Below are 21,939 nucleotides of genomic sequence, written 5' to 3' on the forward strand. Positions count from 1 at the left end.
CATTCTATTGACAGTACTCAATTAACATAACGCACATGAGAAAATATAACAAACCACTTACCTCCTTATATCACTGCATTTGACGACTATAACAGAGTCTTAAGAAACGAGTTCAGCTAAAGAAAGAAGATTTAGAGATTTTACCACACAACATGATTTTATAGTTTTAAGACAAAAGATCACATCTCAAGCCATATTTCAACTATGTTTTTACCTGTACACAATCAAGATTCTAGTGAGGCCTATTGTACCAGTGTCCATCAACTTTTATTATGACAATACTGAACTGTAGGTTATGTACTTTTAAGATTCAAGATTCTAGTGAGACCTATTGTACCAGTGTCTATTTAATTTTATGAGGATATTACTGAACTGTAGATTATGTACCTTTAAGATCCACTGAAGATGACCCAAAATAGGTGTCGAAAAATGTACGGTTGATAATGTAGAAACAACATCTTCTTAGATGAAGTAAACAATGTATTGAATAGGAGGATTCGATTAAGCAATTATATTGTACAGCAGATTAGAGTAGTTAGAATCACGTTTAATTTGTGTGAAGATCTGTCAACGGGATTCGAAGCTATGCCCACCAAACAATAACTACGGAATTCACTTTGTGAAAGCAGGTAGACTTTCCCCAGATGACTAGGTGTCCTCAAGATTTTTTAGCCTTGCTGGTGACAAAGTGGTGTGCAGATGCCAGGATGTGTGTGTTTTTAGAATATGAATGAACAGCTGCAGAATTATGAGGAAATATAAAGAGAATATAAGGATCATGAATAAAAAGAGTTAGAAGAAGTTAATGAGACATATTAATGAAAGTGTAAGACTTTAAGAATTCAAGCTATTGAAAGCAGCAGAGCTGATTGCAGGGAGAGCTGGAGTGAACAGCCAACTAACAGAGATTTATAGCCCAGGGTCATAAGGAAGGAGAAACATAAGATATGCAATATTATCATGACTCAGCTGAGGGGAGTTTTAGTTCTGAAAACACACAGTGATTCTGCTACTAGGTCAAGAAGCGGAGTCACTTTAGAGAAGTTCAGTTAGAATTAAATGAAAGGATAAGTCAACAATGCCCTATCAAATTATAAAGGTAATAGGTAGTTAGGGATTTCAGCTGCTCCTAATGTGAGTGACCAGAAGGTCACGTTGGGGTTCAGTAATGCATCTATATTGCAGATGGATGCCTGATGTCTTCACCAAATATTGTATTGTGTTTGTTATATTTCATATATTTGTCAAAGTTATGTTGTTGGTATTCCTTGGTTTTATGTGCTTTTTTTTTTTTTTGTATTGTGTCTGACTCCCTCGGGCCAGTCGTGTTATTGTATTGTTTACTGTTTCATGGTGATGTCTTTCTGAAAGGAAATGGGCATTTAGGAAGGGTTTTCTACTCAATTCAGGTTTTGGTTTCATTCATATTTAACCCCAGTGGTGTTGGAAATTTTCAGTAAGAGTGCGTGAATAAGGATCTCATATAATTAATATCGCCATGACGATCATTTAACGGGATGCTTCCTCACTTACGTAAACTCACAAAAGGAACAGTTCAATAATATTTTGGCTAGGGGTTCAACCCTGAGCAACCTGTGTTCTATTTTATTGATTTATTTAGCATCCACAAAGTGATGCAATGAACCCCCTTTTATCAGATTTGTTGTTTGCTTCTCATTCATTGTAGTTTTGCTGTTCCTATCCCCTTCCCTTAAAGTAATTTTTATCAGATAGTGCCAGCGCGAACCATACACCACCTAGAAGCTGCTGTGGCAACTTAAGTTTACGGCTGTAGGGGACACTACATAACCCTTCTAATATTCTCTTTCTCAGAGATCTCAACTTGAATGCTTTCAGTGAATAAGAAACATTGACAACTAAACAAGAAAAAATTGAATACGATGCTTATAAGCAGTTTCTTCAAGGCAACAGTTACAGTTTTATATGAAAAATCTGTCAACTGTCAGAATACAACCCTATTCTATAGTGTCAAGACTCAATACAGCATGTCTGCATATGGCACATTCACATTCAGTTCAATACAAAACACTACTCTTAATATAGCAATACCAACTACCCAATAGCTTTGCATGAATAATAAATACCTTTATTATTGTTATTCCAATAACAAAATCATCACTAGCTTGAGACTTGTTAAACGCATCAAGAGCAATTATTTCAGCCCCACCTGCAACACACAAATCACATTTCTAAAGCAAGGTCAACATGTGAGGAAAAAGATATCCCCTAGCAAAAATCACTATGTTTGTTAGGGGAAGAAGAATCCAGCTATTAGTTCCTTCTCAGTTAATTTCCTAAATGTGGAAAGAGCAGAGTAAAATAAGGAAATAGATGGAAGATTCGAGTGCGATTCCTAGTCTAAAAAATCCCATTTAGCTCTGCTATTTCTACTGCTAATCAATTACTTAAGAAGTGGTTCTATTACTTAGGTTTATTACCTAAAAGGGAGTGGAAGTATTATGAGAGTTACTAGCATTCTGAATGTAATTCAAGGGGTTAAACAATAACTATTATGTAACTGGGATACTGTAGCTGTTCTGATAACATACTGGAAGATTTTATTATATTTAGGCCTATTTCAAAAGGAAAATACTTTATGTTTGTTCACTTACCAGTGTCAGATGGTGTAAGGCTGTTGCAACAAATTGTAAGTCAAAATATTTGAAGGCTAGGGAAAAGAAAAAAAAAAAAAAGTAGTCCACTGACATCAATAAAACTCTTCCAGCCATGCACTTTCTATTCAACTGGAGTGTTAGTTTTAGTCAAATCACCACCAATATTAATCACAGCAATAAATCACTCCTGAAGAACCATTTCAACCACCAGCTGAGTGGATCAGAGGAGGCTGCAACCATCATAGAACCACAGTTGGAAGAGGAGCAGTTTGGCTTTGGAAACAACAGTTCAATTCCAGATCCTATATTCAATAGTAGAATGCTGATGGTGTACTGGGAGAAAGACAAAAACTTGATCATGGTATTCCTCGATATTGAAAAGGCATATGACTGTCACAAGGGAGAAGATTTGGTAGTGCTTGCAAAACAGGAAGGTGCCAGAAGGACTTTTAAGAGAAGACCAGATGTTATATAAGGACTGTACCAGATGCACGAGAGTTGGTAGAGAGACACTCATCGTGGTTTATGACCAAAAGTAGAGTACAGCAGGGCAGAGCACTGTCCCCCCTACTGTTTCTCACAGTTATGGATGATATAAAGAAGAACATTAAGTTAACATCGCGTGAACTCAACGCAGTTGCCACTGCTGATGAGGCAATGATGTGGAAAAACAGAAGATGAGGTGCATGCAAAACTCAACATGTGGAAGGTCAAGTTTCAGGAGTTCAACTTCAAGATCAGTGACACTAAGGCAGTGGAGATGGTGGTGAAGAGAGATTGCCCAACAGCAAGCAACAAACTGGTAGACCACCAGCTGGAAAGTGTAGACAGTTTTCATGGCAGATTAGTGTCCAGAAGACATCTTACCCACAAGAGAGATCAACAACAGAGTGCACAAGAGTTCCTTTGTCCACCAACATGTGAGGATCCTTCTTTGGGATGTTAAGATCCCATATAATGAAAAAATGAGTAATGTTCAACAGCTACTTCATACTGATCTTGGTGCAACTCCAGTAACAGTACAAGACCAGCACCGTGAGAGCGTGCTATAGCAGGCACAAATGTCAATACTCTCTCGAGGGTGGAGAGGGGGTGCTTTTTATATAATTTGCTAATCAAGTAAAGGATTGAAGCTTGTATAATCATTAGGCCTGAATTAAGTGACACAGCAGAGTGTGCTATGCTCAAGAGTGGACAGAACTTGAACTAATAAAGCCTGAATTACATTATTTCTTGCCATGCAGATGGTATGACTAGTGTGAGAAGACCATTGGTCTGGTGTGGTTACATCTGGCGAGTGAGAGACATTGGTATGCTTTGGTTATCTCTGACGGAGGGCAGACCACTAGTCGCAGACTTGCATGGCAAGCAAATGGGGGGTCTGAAGGTGTAAACCCTCAGGTAAGTTGCCGCGCGATGTGGCATATATAGGCCTCGTATTATATTCTGCGAGAAGAACCCCTATGCCTCTTGCCTCACTATGGAGGCACCCCATACTATTACTAATAATAATAATAATAATAATAATAATAATAATAATAATAATAATAATAATAATAACGGGGTACGACGTGTAGGTAACCTCCTCGTGGTGTACCCTGGGCAATGGACTACTTATGCAGGACGGCTGATAGTCTACACAAACAGGCGACCGAACTAGATCCTGGATCTCTCACGGTCAATCAAAGTTACATCAGAAGATGAAATCAAAGATGAAACGTATGAAAGGCACTTATCAGAGCCAACTGCCAAGGAAGCTTGGAACCAGCGCTTACATTCTACAGATAAATGCAGAAGGCCTGTCAAAGGACAAATGTGAATACCTTAGTAAACTAGCTGATGACCTGAAAATTGCCATCCTAACAATATAAGAAACTCATCTGACAGATGAAGATTTGGAAAGCAGAAGTAAGATTGCAGGATACAAAATTATAGCAAGTCTTTTCTCACCTGTCCATGGATCAATCATTTATGCCATAAATAATATTTGCAACATTTCAGAAGTGAACTCCCAAAGAAGGAAAGATATAGAAATAATCACTGCCAAACTAGGTCATTTGACTATCGCATCAGTTTACAAACCACCTCACTCCAACTGGCCAACTCCACCACTGCCTTCACTGCCCACTCCTTGTATATACGTAGGAGACTTTAACAGCCGTCACACATCCCGGGGCTACCCAAACAATGATGAAAATGGAGAAAAACTGGCTATGTGGTGTGATAGCCAAGACCTGTATCTCAGTTCTGATGCTAAAGCAGAGAAAACATTCCACTCTGCTAGATGGCAATCTGACACCAACCCTGATCTGGTTATTGTTTCCACAGATGAAAGAAAACTCCCCCTAGACTACACAAGAAAAGTCCTTCAACATTTTCCAAGAAGCAAACACAGACCCACTCTTATCAATATAGGTCTTGAAACAGCAGTTGTCAGATCCATACATAAATCAAGATGGAACTTCAGTAAGGCAAACTGGGACCAGTACAGCTCAGAAGTAGATCGTTATCTGAGATGGATTCCCCCGAAGGCAAAAAATTACAAGAGGTTTCTAGGCGTTGTCATCGGTGCAGCTAAGCGAAACATCCCTCAGGGATTCAGGAAGCAGTATATTCCATGCTGTGATAAAAGTACCCAAAAAACAAATGATAGTTATCAGAAAACTGGAGATCCTGAAATGGGAAAAATGATATTAGAAGATCTGAGTAAAGGAAGAAAAGAGAAATGGAGAGATGTAGCTTCTCAGCTGAGCTTTACTCACTCCAGCAGAAAAGCATGGACCCTCCTTAGGAAACTTGGCGCTGGTTCAAACATACGCAAAGAGGAGCCAGGAATAACACCAAATGAAATGGCACTACATATCAAATCAAGAGCTGACAAAATTCCAAAAGACCCCACTACAAAGAAACGCATTGAAAAAGAGTTGAAGAAATTGGACAACAGCCTCCAAAATGACTACTCTTGCTAATTAATTCAAAGAAGAAATTGAGAAAGCCATCAACATGCTAAAAATGGGGAAGGCTGCAGGTTCAGATGGTATTTTCTCTGAATTCATAAGATATCTTGGGAAGCATGGGAAAATATTGCTTAAGAACTTCTTCAGTGAAGTATTAGAGACTGGAATCATTTCCCCAGAGTTCAAGATGGCTCACACCATGGCAATCCTCAAACCAGAAAAACCAGCAGATGACCCCTCAAGCTACTGTCCTATTGAACTACTGAGTGTCTGCTACAAATTGTTGGAATGCCTCATCCTCAACTGAATCCAGGAAATAATAAATGACATAACACCAACATACCAGGCGGGTTTCAAAACAAAACGAAGCTGCTGTGAACAACTATTAACATTAACATCATATACTGAGGCAGGATTCAAGAAGAAGCTAAAGACATCTGTCACTTTTGTTGACTTGACAGCGGCATATGATACAGTATGGCTGGATGTACTACTATTCAAAATTGAAAAGCATACACGCTGCTGAAAACTTACAGCCCTTCTGAAGAGCATGCTGACAAATCGTTACTTCAAGGTCATAACAGGGCAAAAGACAAACAAGTCTTTTACAGTAAAAAACGGACTACCTCAAGGGTCTGTATCAGCCCCATTACTTTTCAATTTGTACACCAGTGACATGCCTGACACTAAGCAAGAAATTCTGCTATGCTGACAACTTAGCCATCGCTGTCCAAACTGTCACATTAGAAGAGGGGGAAAGCATTCTCTCCAATGACTTGGAAACCTTGAATGCATACTACACGAAGTGGAGACTTCACCCAAAATCCGGCTAAGACAGAAGTATGCTCATTCCAGCTGTGTAACCAAATAGCTCACCGAAAGCTCAACGTTGTGTTCTGCCAACAAAGAATTAAACATAATTTCAACCCCAAGTACCTTGGCATCACCTTAGATCATTCTTTAACATACAAAGAACATCTGGAAAATACAAGTCAGAAACTTAAGTCAAGAAACAACATCATGAAGAAACTAGCTGGTACAACATTGGGAACTGATACATCCACACTACGCTCTACTGCCCTCACCATGGTTTATCCAGTGGCTGAATATTGTGCCCCGGTGTGGCAACGTAGCACTCATACTAGGAAGATCGACGTCCATTTGAACGAATGCATGAGAACCACAACAGGCACACTAAAATCCACCCCAATCCCGTGGATACATACTATCAGTAACATACCACCTCCGGAACTGAGGCGACAGGAAGCAACCATACGAGAGTGGAGAAAGTTCCACCATCCTGATCATCCACAGAATTTCCCAATCCGCGAGGTCCTTACTGACCTACCTCCTTCTCGTCTTAAATCAAGGAACCCAATATGGCATGAGATAACTGGCTTCAATATCCAGGAAAAATGACGTCAAAGCTGGAGCTCTGCATGTGTGAAACACCAAGGCATCCAAGACCCCACAACTGGACTCCCAGGATTTCACCTGAAGAGACACCAATGGTCTAAACTCAACCGTTTAAGAACAGGCCACGCTAGATGTAATGCCATTCTACATAAGTGGGGACTTCAAGAATCCCCTGCCTGTGACTGCTGAGCTCCTTTCCAGTCAGCGCAGCACATTATTGAGGAGAGCCCTCTGAGGATGTATGGTGGACCAGCCCAAGATGTCATCAGTGCTACACCCTCCTTCTTAGAATGGCTAGAGCAACTGGACATTGATTTGTAAATGTGAATGCTACCAATATTCTTGTCCTGGTATATAGTGCAAATTTTCTTTTTCTTTTGTATACTTGCCATACGATAAATACTAATAATAATAAGAAGAATAAGAATAAGAAAAAGAAACTTGGGTTCCCAATTTGCTAAATATAGGTTAAAAATCCAATATGGCGCTTGCTCCAATGACCTCACAACATACCCAACAGGCTTGCCAACGTTGGCACATTATACACAGCTACTGAATAACATGAAAGGTAAATGACAAAGATGAAGACAAGGTTAGAGTTACAAAATGCTTTTTTTTTCTTGTCATGTGGACAGTATGCGCCATGGCCATAGGAAAGACCCTCTCAAAGGGAGTGTGGCCACAAAGGGGTCACTGTTTTGTGACAGAGGTTGAGCTGGACACTGGACAAAATGTGAATTAATGATCAATGAATTACATTTATTACCACAAGGGAATTTACATATATTCTCCAACTATTCAATACAAAATTTTACACCACTTACATTAAAGGGTCTGTACAGTCATTATGTCTAAAAGGACATGTTTCGACCTATGTTAAGGTCATCTTTAGCTTGCAGCTAATTGTGCTAACACTACAGAGGCGGAATTTAAAATGATAAGGCATATACAGAAAAAACTTTACATATAGGGTATGTGAATAAAACTAATGACAAAAAAGAATGTTTACGTATATAGTAAAAGCTTAATTTTATGAGGAAGAAAGTTTAAAATATTAAACATAATTTTAAAATCTTGCTGTGATTAATATTGGTGGTGATTTGACTAAAACTAACACTCCAGTTGAATAGAAAGTGCATGGCTGGAAGAGTATTATTGATATCAGTGGACTATTAACAATGGAAATGTCTGATCGGTTGTCAATGTCGGAACAGAGTGTGAAATTTAAATTCTGTTTTTCCTTCAATGAAGAATAAATATGTTGATCAGGTATCTGAAGAGATCAGGTATAAGAACGGGAAAACTTGAAGGAAAGGAGTAAATACTTAAAATGCCATAACAAGTATATTATTAAACATTCTGGAAAATATTCACAAAAATGTACATCAAACATCTAACCCTAATCACAATGTCCACAAAATTTACGAAAAGACTAACATTCTTGCTGATGTGATAACTGAGAGAGATCTTAATCAGCAAACAAGCATGTCTGCCACAACACATAATACATGTGCGACTTCTCATCGTCCAACTCATTCCCCCCCTCCCCTCATCCGCCCATTCCCCTAGTGAACGTTATCTCTGAACAGTCTCTAATCGGTACTAAGGTCAACATCAACCCAACCCGAACAATTTCCCCATGGGGCTGCAGGAGTGTGGGTGAGTATACGTTATGGTATTTTAATTATTCAATATTTTTCTTCAAGTTTTCTTGATTCCATACTTGGTATTTTTATTTTCCCTTCAGATACCTGCTCAAACTATTTATTCTTCATTGAAGGAAAAACAGAATTTAAATTTCACACTCTGTTCCGACATTGACGACTGATCACTTCAGACATTTCCATTATAAATAATCTACTGATATCAATAAAACTCCTCTAACCAAGTACTTTTTATTCACCTGGAGTGTTAGTTTTATTCAAATCACCACCAATATTGTTCACAGCAAGATTTTAAAACTATGTTAAATATTTTAAACTTTCTTCCTCATTAAATTAATCTTTTACCGTTTATGTAAAATTATTTTTTCTCATTATTTTTATTCATATTAGCATAATACTTTTTCTATTTATGTTTCATCATTTTTGTACCGGGAGGTACACCCCAACACCGCACATTCAAATTCAGCGCCTAAATGAACTCATCTATTGGTAAAACAGTGAAACTGGAACTACACCAACTTAGAACGTTACTCAGAAGATGTCACCACAGAAATAGGATGTAATTTTGTTATTGTGCAGTTGCCTAAACTGACAGAATCTCTACTAGTTTTTTTTTTAATTCATCAAGAAGTTTGGACTTTCTTCCAAAGATGACACTACTAAACGACTATGATCATGCACCCTGGTGCGAGGTGTAAGAACTTATAATTTAAAGAAGTTTTGTATTTCTAGGTTTTTGTAACTGAATGATGGTCATTTATTTTTGGGTTGGCAATATTTCCTTTTTCTTTCCACCTGTTTTGAATCTAGCCAATCCCTAATTTCTGTAATTAATTTTCTACCTATCACAGACTTCTTGTTCGATCCTGAAGTGTAACTTGGAATTTGACCAATTAAATTGAGAGGGTGTGGCTGGTTTATTCCTGAATGATCTCGAACCTTCCCTGAGGGTTTATAAACTGCGGCTTTTCACGTTTCTTGGCCAAATGATCGTCATCTTACTGAGTGTGCGTGCCAAAGCAGGAGGCGGGCGGCCTCTTTCATCGGTCAACTGAACATCTACAAGGTAATGGCCACATAACTTTATTCTTTCTTGCTACCTCCGCAGTTTAATCCGAGGGAAAGGTCCCAATCGTTAACTATGTAACCTTCTTTTCTAAAATGTAACTTTCTTCCGGCTGATGCAAAAATTTCATAAAACTTTAACTGTAAATCTGGGATAGAGAGTGATGTACCCTCTCGAGCTCCCCTTCATCTTGGTTTGAGGAGACTACATTTCATAACTGTTTTTCATTCTGTAATGTGGTAATTGTAATTTCTATACGAGTCACCTCAGTAGTTTGGGATTAGCCCCTGTTTCATCGGCCTAGAGCCCTTTATGTTTTTACTTTTTATTATCTTGGAGTGCAGGGTACGTCTCCATTCATTTTGTGTTTGGGCCAGTTATTTAACCTGTTCCTTGTCTATGAAGGCCCCCGTAGGTTGGGTATTAATTACCCCTGTTAAATCTGTTTTCATATTGCAAGTTGTGGCTTGAGAGGCCAGTGTTTGTAAGGTGATGTTGCCTTGAGTAGGCAGTAAGAAACTGAGAGACTGTTAGCAATTTTCCAAGTTTTGTAAGTGTAAAGTGTGCCCCTGGAAGGCTAGATATGGTGATTTAGGGAGCAAGTGCTCTTGAATTAGGGGATTTCTGCCCCTCATTAAATAATACCTCTTCCTTTCGTAAAATTGTAAAATTAGGGGCTTAAAGCCCAAAGTGTTAAGATTCTGAATCTTGGATTTTCCCCAATCTTGTTTAATGATTGCTACTTGTACCTGTATTATTGTCACAAAATATTGTTAAGTTTGAAGTTCTGAAAATATAACCCTCAGTTTAAGTTTTTAATTAATTTTGATATTGTAGTTAGACTCATTCACCCCAGCACCTTCTTTCACCTCTGCGTTCCACGGTACCCCAGAACAAGTGGTAGCAGAGCGTGGTTGAATGGGTCTCAATTAAGCCCTTTTAAACGGCTAAACTTAGGATTCGATTCGAACTCTTAAGAATTTTCTCAGTTGCTGGAATTCTTTGTCTTCTTCTAAATTTGTAATATTTCTTTCATCATGTCTGGCCCTCACAAAGTCCTCCATCCCGGCTACTTGCGCAAGGAGGAATTAATTTATGAATTACTAATTAGAAATGTTCAATCTGGAGGCATGGTTGCGGCAGATATCACCAAACTTAAAGAATCATTAGAATTACCAATTTGTATCCCAACTTTGGGAGAGAAGGAAATTGAGGAGGCTCTATCCACTATCACTGACAACACCACTGAACTAGCATCGGTAGTTAGTTTTTTTGAAGTGAGTGATCAGTCTCCTAACCAACTTAAAGAGTACAGGCAAGGTTGTTCCATTTTTACAATATAGTTAGCGATCTATTGTCTCTAAAGTTAAAAGGATGTCATGCTAAGGAGGCGAATAATTTAGTTGATCATCTATCAAGAATGTCAAATAAAGTTAGTCAATTGTTGTCTGGGGCAGCTACTCCAAAATCCGATCAAGCCCCTTTAGTCAACTTGCCTGCTGAGGAAGATTCTTCAAAGGGTGTAGAAAGTAGGAAATCAGTAGCAACGCAACAAGCATCTACCCCATTGGAAACAGAGTCTGGTCATCCCAAACAAATTCCACCTTTCTATTTTAATAATGCTGTAACGGAAGCTTCTCAACCATCTAAGCCATCACCAATTTCGTCACCTTGTTTTAGTAGTCTGCCCCATCCTCTCGCCATGTTGCTTAGGGGAATTTCCAAATTTTCAGTAAATTTCACTAATGATGTTATTTTGTTCCTAAGATTTTTAGTTGAATTTCAGGATCATGCACTAGTGTTTTCTCTCTCACTCCCAAATTCTTCAAATCATGTACCCGTATTCTGTAGGTGTCCTATCGGAAAAGATAGTTAAGGCCATAGCTGATAAATCATCCATAGAAGACTTCCATGCTCACCTTCTGGCAAATGTCCTTTCTCAAACATAAGTACTATTTTAGGGTACAACGTCTGGATGAAAATCTGGCTGATTACATCCAAGATATCAAATTTTCACCCTGCATTTTTCCGAAGACCAGATAGTGCAAACTATTGTTGAAGGTATCTCTCCACCTTATAGATCCTATTTGTGTTTTGAGTCTCGTCCCCAAACCTTGGCAGAATTAGAGGCTATGGCTGTCTCAGCTGAAGGAGTGCGGTATGCAGACACCTTAAGAGTCGCAAAGGAGCCCCATCCGTCTTCTAATAGTTTTCGGCCTTCACTTCGCCGAACATTCACCACCCGCAAGTGTTACACTTGTGGGTCTACGGAACATCTGCGTAATAAGTGCCCTTTGATCAAATCCAGTGGGACAAAGAATGGGGTAGGGTCATCGCAAGGATGTTTCAAATGTGGCTCGTTTACTCACCTAGCCAAAAATTGCCCTAATGTTAATAGCACCCCCTCCTGCTCAACTTCTGGTGCAACCTCCACAACTCAAATAATAGGAAATGAGTAGTGTCTCCGGCTGGGTCGGCATGTTCACCTTTTCAAGGCTCAGCCCCTGTTAAACCCAGCGAAAGCTCTGGTAGGGAAAATGATTCTTCTAATCCATCATTTGAATGCCCTAAAGAATGCCACAGGATTGCGGCGGAGACCCCCGCACTTGTACCTTTTCTTAAAATTGAATTGAATAATGAACCGGTCACAGCACTATTAGACTCTGGGAGTGTTTGTTCTATAATTTCGGCTGAGTGGTATTCCAAATTAAAGTCCATTTGTAAGTTTCCTGAATATTGTTCATCTTGGTACAATGCGTTTCGGCTAATTCTTCTCCATTAGAAATTTTAGGTTTCATCCTTGCCAAAATTCGTATCTCAAAATTCACTTGGAAAGTTAAATTGTTTGTGGCTACGCACTTGTCTTGACCCGTCATATTGGGAGCGGATTTCATGTCCTCTATTGGTCCAGTGCTCGACATTCAGAGCAAGTCGTGCACTTTAAAATTTGCTAATAATTGTAAAATTCCTTTACTTAAATGTAACTCTGTGTCATGTTCATCTGTTTCGCCTACCCAGGATGAGATGTTGTTAGACCTTAGACAGGGGCCGATGACCTTCGATGTTAGGCCCCTTAAAACAACAAGCATCATCATCATCAGACCTTAGACATCTACCTGAGGAGCAGGCTGAGAGTATTTGTAAATTGTGTCAGTCGTTTCCAGATGTATTTTCCGATACTCTTGGTGTTACTGACCTTATCGAATATAAGATTGAGGTTACAGATTCGATCCCAGTTAGATTTCCTCCTTACAGGCTGTCTCCACCTAAAATGAAGGCTCTGAAGATCATTGATCAAATGCTAAAAGATGATATAATTCGACTCTCTAAGTCAGCGTATTCATCGCCCATTTCTCTGGTGCCGAAACCCCAAGGTGGCTTCAGGCCTGTGATTGACTATAGGGCGTTAAATCGGAAGGTGGTGTTACAATCTGTGCCTCTTCCCGACCTTAACTCTTGTTTTTCATGGTTTTGGAAAGCTAAGTTCTTCACCATCTTAGACCTTAATCAGGCGTACAACCAGATCCCTCTAGCTGAAGAATCGAAACATCTAACAGCTTTTGCCACGGATTGGAACTTGTAGGAGTACAACAGCATGCCTTTTGGGCTCCCCACAGGGGGCAGCTGTGCTCACTAGACTGCTAAATAGGGTCTCCTCCGACATCAAGTTTGAATACTTGTATCATTATCTGGATGATGATGTCGTCGTATTTTCTGAGACCTTTGAAGAACACCTAGATCATCTGAAGGAAGTACTCAATCACCTTCGTAAAGCTGGGTTAACTGTCAAATTATCTAAGGTAGCCTTTGCTAAGCCTTCCATGTCATTCCTAGGGCATATTGTGTTGCCCGATGGTGTTTCTATTGATCATTCTAGAACACAGGCCATCCGTAATTTCAAACCTCCTAAGGACATCAAAGGTATTGCCAGGTTCATAGGCATGGTGAATTTCTTCAGGAAATTTATTCCTAACTTCGCTAACAGAGCGGCGCCCTTGAACTTCCTTCGTAGGAAAGGCATCAAATTTGAGTGTGGGCCGTCTCAACAAGCCGCTTTTGAAGATCTGAAATTAGCTCTTTGTAATGCCCCGGTTCTTGCGATGCCTGATTTGTCGAAGAAATTCATTGTTCAAACCGACGCCTCATCTTCGGCGGTGGCTGCTGTGCTTCTTCAGGAAACTGAACTCGGAAGGCGACCCATCGCCTATGCATCTGGGACACTATCAGCTCAAGAAGCCAAATATTCCATCTATGAACTTGAGGGTTTGGCAGTCTTATTTGCACTAGAGAAGTTCCGCCTCTATCTGGAACATGTAAAGTTCGACCTAGAAACTGATAATCAAGCTTTAAGTTGGGACTTAGCTGGGCAGCGTCGTACTGGTCGTATAGCCCGATGGGCCATCAGGATTTCTGCCTTCCAGTTTGAGGTTAGGCATATCAGAGGATCTGAAAATGTTGTTGCGGATGGACTAAGCCGCATGTTTTCTCAGGATGTGGAGACCACCGAACAGGAAGATAGTTCTCCTCTTCCCCCGCCCATGCCTTCGGGTATTAATGCAATTCTAACTGATGCCCCCATGTTGTTCAGGGATATTGAGAAATATCAACGTGCAGATCCTATGCTGGCCCCCATTATTGAAACCCTTTCTTCTGGGGAACATGTCGTCCCTTATGTGTTGAGAAACAGGGTTTTGTGTTGCCCGTCGAGGCATGATCAAAGGATGAAAGTAGTGGTTCCAGCTGTACTTGTACCTATGATCTTCAAGTACTATCATGAGACGCCATTAGGGGGGCATTTAGGCATCTTCAAAACTCGGGAAAAGATCCGAGAGATGTTAATTTGGAAAGGTATGGATGGCAAAATTCAAGAATTGGTAAGAGCGTGTAGATCTTGTTTGCTTAGTAAGCCCGCCTTGTCCACTAAGCTAGGCCTATTATCATCTCACCAAGCGTCACGCCCCATGGAACGTCTCTATATAGACTACGTATGGACCCTTCCCCCAATCAAAGGGGAACGCCAACAAATTCATCCTAGTGTGTGCAGACGGTTTCACCAGATTTTCTTGGCTATTTCCGACTAAGCTGGCAACCGCTCAGTCCACCATTTCTTGTTTAAATACCATATTTGCTTCTTTCGGTCCAAATACCATATTTGCTTCTTTCGGTCCTTGTCAATATTTAGTTTCTGATAATGCTAAAAGCCTTTACCTCCAACCTCTTCCGTAAATTCTGTTTTGATCTGTCCATTTCACATGTAACTACTTCACCGTATTATCCTCAACCATCTCTGGCTGAGCGGATCAATCTCAATGCGATGAGCATTTCATCATGAAGATCATTCCAGGTGGGATACGTCCCTGCATTGGTTGGCCTTTGCTTTAAATTCAGTGGTTCATGAGTCTCACAAGTTCACACCTGCTTCTCCGATGTTTAAATTTGCGCCTAACACGCCGCTCTCTAACCTGTGGTCACTCAATGATATTTTACCAGAGACACTAGATCCCTATAATATCAGGGATCTGTGGAAGAAGGCTAAGCACAACCTGAAAGTTTCTCATGAAAAGGTTAGGGAAAGATATGATCGTGGAGGGAGGCCCACCAATTTAAAAGTCGGAGATCAAGTCATGGTTAGGAACTTTGTTCCCGCGGGCAAGCTTGCCCCCACAGATTTCATGGGCCGTGTATTATATTGAATTTCCTGACTCCCGTTACATTATTAGTAAGCAATCCAGCCACAGAGAGGATCTTTAGAGTACACCTATCTCAAGCCAAACCTGTATAATTAAAGAACATTTGCCACTATATTTAGCAGGAGTTTGAAGTTTAAATTTTTTTATTATTGTCCGAGGCCTTCTGCCCCGATTATGCTATTAAATGTGGAACATGATCTGTATGTACGATCTTCCCCTCTGGTTTTCCTGCTGTCAATTCCTTAGTGGCCATTACCAAGCCCCCGTCTCCTGTATCTCCACACTATTGGCACAAAAGCACCTTCCACGCCGCCCACCCCTATGCATCACCAATAAAGATTGTACGCTCAAGTCTGCAACCACAATTCTCTGTCGCCTAGATCTTACTGTTTCAGTGCCCCCTCAGCCGTTCGCCGCCGTACTGCAACTGAAGTGGGGTACAGGCCCATTCCACTCCCTTGAAGGCTCCCTGTGAACGGCGAGCTGGAGTCCATCTCCCGGCAAAGGCTGAAGTGTGATGTCCCTACCGCCAACTCATCTGGGGCTGCACATATACTTCTAATCGGCGGCGTCCATCACCACGACTAGCGGGAGAGGTGTATCTGAGGGTACTTGAGGGGTCCGGGCGACCTCAATTGGATATCGGCAACGGCGGCAGGACTTGCTGTCAAAACTATCAACATGTATTTAACATTCCATGACAACAAGGACACTGTGATAGTACATATATCACACCCTCGAATTGTATGTAGAAGTTAGAGATATTATTGTCAGTATTCGATTTTTTATTATTATTCTTATTAATATTTATTATCAGTATTTCATTTGTATATTTTGTCATTAATCTTTGTAAGCTGGAAGGTAACCATATATGTAGTATGAGTAATCTGTTTTGCATGAGTGGGAAAACATTGCTATCTTGGACTCTGGTAATTCGTATGACACATGTGGGCATCCCAGTGTCTGATGAGATGTGTTTGTTGATGTTATTGTAATAGGAAAGTTCTATGAGTCATGTATATATCCCCGTGTCTGATGAGATGAGCTTGTTGTGGTAGTAGGAAAGTTTTATGACTCATGTGGAACACCCGAGCGTTTGTTTATGTCTTGGGACCAAGTATGAGTTCAGGGCATGGTCTTGACTTGAGGATCACTCATGATTGGCTGGCAAGGACCAATCCAGACGTATCATCTGAGAGGAAGGGAGAAGCGGATGTTTACATAAACTTCGACATCACTGTATGAGGGAACCACAACTGACACACTGTACGGGAAGGAAGTGGTGCTGATACATGGTACTGGAGTGACACGGCTGCAATGGACTGGACTTCAAACGTTCGTGGAGTGTAGTCTTGTTATGTTCGTGGAAAGTGGCTGATCGACAGATTGTGGAGTGCTTGCGCATTAAGAACTGTAGCACTTGTGGTGGCCTGGCATTATATGTTGTTGAAAGCTATCTCAGACTTTCCATAATTTATGTTCAGGGTCGACAAGCGTGTGTTACTTAAATGTATATATCTTTACAAGTGTTAAAGTCTGTGAACACAGTATTACGAGGTACAGTATCTGTGTGATGATAGAAGTGGTGATTATGAGAATTGGCAAGTCGTATTGATACAGAGACAGTGAAGGGTATTTATCTACAGATATGTACATTGTTCATCGGACTATCTACAAATGGTAGTTTAGTTCTCGCTTTCGTTTTTCCACTGTTTTCGTTGTTGTTGTCGTAAATATGGAGTCTTCCAGCAATATTTTATGTGTGCATTGTATGTATAATTTTGTGTGCAGATGAGGTGCTCATGCACAGATTTTGTTAAGAATATAGTTAGCTATTTTAGAATCAGTGGAATTATTGATGAACCTAGGTGCAGTTCCTACCTATTTAGTCGTTTTCAGGAGGTTAGGTAAGGCCTGCAGCAGAAGTACCAGTACGCAGCATTCTGTACACGCCCTGGGATATAAAGTTTATCATGCTCTATCAAAATTCGAGGGATCCATTCTAGTGAACTCTGGCACCCATACTACGGACTTTTCAATTAACTATTTTTATTAATTTAATTTATTTCAAGTATTTTATGAAGTTTTTGAGTAATTATATTTATTTATCAATATTAGTATTCATATGGTTACAACACTCTAAAGCTGGAGCTAATCAAGTTCCTACCTATCAACTTCAAAAAAACATTTTTTTTTCCCCTCTTCACTGAAAATGTTTTCTCAAACTCTTCTGTGTCAACCCAAGGAAGGACATTTGGTGGGAGAGGTCGGTACCGGGAGGCACACCCCAATGCCGCACATTCAAATTCAGCACCTAAATGAACTCATCTATTGGTAAAACAGTGAAACTGGAACTACACCAACTTAGAACGTTACTCAGAAGATGTCACCACAGAAATAGGATGTAATTTTGTTATTGTGCAGTTGCCTAAACTGACAGAATCACTACTAGTTTTTTTTTACATTCATCAAGAAGTTTGGACTTTCTTCCACAGATGACACTATTAAAAGACTATGATCATGCACCCTGGTGCGAGGTGTAAGAACTTATAATTTAATGAAGTTTTGTATTTCTAGGTTTTTGTAACTGAATGATGGTCATTTATTTTTGGGTTGGCAATATTTCCTTTCTCTTTCTGCCAGTTTTGAATCTAGCCAATCCCTAATTTCTGTAATTAATTTTCTACCTATCACAGACTTCTTGTTCGATCCTGAAGTGTAACTTGGAATTTCACCAATTAAATTGAGAGGGTGTGGCTGGTTTATTCCCGAATGATCTCGAACCTTCCCTGAGGGTTTATAAACTGCGGCTTTTTACGTTTCTTGGCTAATTGATCGTCATCTTACTGAGTGTGCGTGCCAAAGCAGGAGGCGGGCGGCCTCTTTCATCGGTCAACTGAACATCTACAAGGTAATGGCCACATAACTTTAATTCTTTCTTGCTACCTCCGCAGTTTAATCCGAGGGAAAGGTCCCAATCGTTAACTATGTAACCTTCTTTTCTAAAATGTAACTTTCTTCCGGCTGATGCAAAAATTTCATAAAACTTTAACTGTAAATCTGGGATAGAGAGTGATGTATCCTCTCGAGCTCCCCTTCATCTTGGTTTGAGGAGACTACATTTCATAACTGTTTTTCATTCTGTAATATGGTAATTGTAATTTCTATATGAGTCACCTCAGTAGTTTGGGATTAGCCCCTGTTTCATCGGCCTAGAGCCCTTTATGTTTTTACTTTTTATTATCTTGGAGTGCAGGGTATGTCTCCATTCATTTTGTGTTTGGGCCAGTTATTTAACCTGTTCCTTGTCTATGAAGGCCCCCGTAGGTTGGGTTTTAATTACCCCTGTAAAATCAGCTTTCATATTGAAAGTTGTGCCTTGAGAGGCCAGTGTTTGTAAGGTGATGTTGCCTTGAGTAGGCAGTAAGAAACTGAGAGACTGTTAGCTCTTTTCCAAGTTTTGTAAGTGTAAAGTGTGCCCCTGGGAGGCTACATATGGTGATTTAGGGAGCAAGTGCTCTTGAATTAGGGGATTTCTGCCCCACAGTAAATAATACCTCTTCCTTTCGTACAATTGTAAAATAAGGGGCTTAAAACACAAAGTGTTAAGGTTCTGAATCTTGGATTTTCCCCAATCTTGTTTAATGATTGCTACTTGTACCTGTATTATTGTCACAAAATATTGTTAAGTTTGAAGTTCTGAAAATATAACCCTCAGTTTAAGTTTTTAATTAATTTTGATATTGTAGTTAGACCCATTCACCCCAGAACCTTCTTTCACCTCTGCGTTCCACGGAAACCCCGGAACAATTTTAAAAGCTGAAGATGACCTTAACATAGGCTGAAACATGTCCTTTACCCATAATGATTGTACAGACCATTTAAGTGGTATATATTTTTGTATTGAATATATGTAAATTCTTGCTAAGAATGTACAAACTGGTGGAACCACAGTTTTCTTATTTACACCAAATGTGGAAACCCTGTGGCCACACATCATGCAAGCTCTATTAGAGACATATGAACACTGCCTTCATGTCAGCTGAACGCAACTGGTCAACAGCAATACAGAAAATGGTCGCATTTTGCATTTTCAGGCTGTTCACTTTTATTTCTTCTACATAAGTAACAATACTTTTGGGGCTGGTTCGTGAGTCTCCGGCAAGCAGTGAAGATGGTTCTTTCCCTTCCGCTAATTAAGGTATTGTAAAACATTGTTTTTCTACGATTCCAACATCTGAACCAGATACCAAAGCACCACAACAATGATGATGATGATAATATTAATAATAATAATATACGTTCATTATCATTATAGAATGTTATGCCTTTCGGCGTTCAGTCTGCAAGCCTCTGTGAATTTACTAAACGTTGCCACAATCCTCGATTTGCAACTAGTGTTGTGGCCTCATTTAGTTATATACCTCTTCTCTTTAAATTGTTAGAAACCGAGTCTAATCATCATCGTATTGGTCTACCTCTACTTCTCTTACCCTCCATAACAGAGTCCATTATTCTCCTAGGTAACCTATCCTCCTCCATTTGCCTCACATGATCCCAACACCGAAGCCGGTTTATGCGTACAGCTTCATCCATCGAGTTTGTTCCTAAATGAGCCTTTATCTCCTCATTCCACGTACCCTGCTCTCATTGTTCCCACCTGTTTGTATCAGCAATCATTCTTGCTACTTTCATGTCTGTTAGTTCTAACTTATGAATAAGATATCCTGAGTCCACCCAGCTTTCACTCCCGTAAAGCAAAGTTGGTCAGAAAACAGACCGATGTAAAGATAGTTTGGTCTGGGAGATGACTTCCTTCTTTCAGAATACTGTTGATCGCAACTGCGAGTTCACTGCATTAGCTTTACGATACCTTGATTCAATCTCACTTACTATATTACCATCCTGGGAGAACACACAAACTAAATACTTGAAATTATCGACCTGTTCTAGCTTTGTATCACCAATCTGACATGCAATTCTGTTGAATTTCTTACCTACTGACATCAATTTAGTCTTCGAGAGGCTAATTTTCATACCATACTCATTGCACCTATTTTCAAGTTCCAAGATATTAGCCTGCAGGCTTTCAGCACAACCTGCCATTAAGACCAAGTTGTCAGCATAGGCCAGACTGCTTACTACATTTCCACCTAACTGAATCCCTCCCTGCCATTTTATACCTTTCAGCAGATGATCCATGTAAACTACGAACAGCAAAGGTGAAATATTACAGCCTTGTCATTCGTATCGCCACAAATCCCACACACTTGCCTAGACGCGACAATGGTGCTGGTCATATTGTCAACAATGACAACGGCAGCAGATGTAATTTACCGCCAATTAGTGGTCTTGCATCTTGCTGTGGGGTCCAGAACATCTATAATAATAATAATAATAATAATAATAATAATAATAATAATAATTATATTAATAATAATAATAATAAGGATGTTGTGGACCGTTGTCAGATGTGCGGACCGCGCTGGAAATGGGTCCTGGACGGGTAATGGCTAAGAATGTAGTCCGGCCGCAGGATCAGTACCGCCAAGGCACCCAAGACGACACCACGCCGGATCTCCTGAAGGATTTGATCCATATTAAAATTGCTTACAGGAAAGGATGGCAAAGATTTAGGGACCCAACTGACCGGGTGGAATACCTGGACCTAGCCCAGGATGTACCGTACAAAATCGATTGCAGGAAAGAAAGATTGAATAATGGGAAGAAACTTGCCGTAATCTATTAGAAAACGAGTCAGATCGTGAATTTTGGTGGATTCTTGCAGAAAACGAGTCAGATCGCGAATTTCGGCGGATTATATATCAAAAACAATCATTCAATTATAAATTTCAGTATAATACTGTAGCGAAGCACAGGTATCTTGCTAGTAGATGATATGTGTAAAGAAGTGGAATCAGAGATAAGGCTTTTTGCAGATGATGTTATTCTGTACAGAGTAATAAATAAGTTACAAGATTGTGAGCAATTGCAAAATGACCTCGATAATGTTGTGAGATGGACAGTAGGCAATGGTATGATGATAAACGGGGTTAGAAGTCAGGTTGTGAGTTTCACAAATAGGATAAGTCCTCTCAATTTTAATTACTGCGTTGATGGGGTGAATGTCCCCTTTGGGGGTCATTGTAAGTACCTAGGTCTTAATATCAGGAAAGATCTTCATTGGGGTAATCACATAAATGGAATTGTAAGTAAAGGGTACCGATCTCCGTACATGGTTATGAAGGTGTTTAGGGGTTGTAGTAAGGATGTAAAAGAGAGGGCATATAAGTCTCTCGTAAGACCCCAACTAGAGTATGGTTCCAGTATATGGGACCCTCACCAGGATTACTTGATTAAAGAACCGGAAAAAAACAAAGAAAAACAGCTCGATTTGTTCTGGGTGATTTCCGACAAAAGAGTAGCGTTACAAAAATGTTGCAAAATTTGGGCTGGGAAGACTTGGGAGAAAGGAGACGAGTTGCTCGACTAAGTGGTATGTTACAAGTA

At 39.9% G+C, this 21,939-nt stretch overlaps 1 protein-coding gene across 3 annotated transcripts in view; it reads right to left on the minus strand.

Annotated features, from left to right (window-relative positions):
- The window catches only part of LOC136862883 (KICSTOR complex protein kaptin), a 174,569-nt gene that overhangs the window by 146,859 nt on the left and 5,771 nt on the right, over positions 1-21,939 (minus strand). For all 3 annotated transcript variants that reach the window (XM_067139155.2, XM_067139154.2, XM_067139156.1), the window contains exon 2: positions 2,106-2,188. In XM_067139155.2, the coding sequence (XP_066995256.1) occupies positions 2,106-2,188 (83 nt within the window). The remainder of the gene's footprint in view (positions 1-2,105; positions 2,189-21,939) is intronic.

Source organism: Anabrus simplex, chromosome 2 (genome assembly GCF_040414725.1).
Source record: "Anabrus simplex isolate iqAnaSimp1 chromosome 2, ASM4041472v1, whole genome shotgun sequence".
NCBI lineage: Eukaryota > Metazoa > Arthropoda > Insecta > Orthoptera > Tettigoniidae > Anabrus > Anabrus simplex.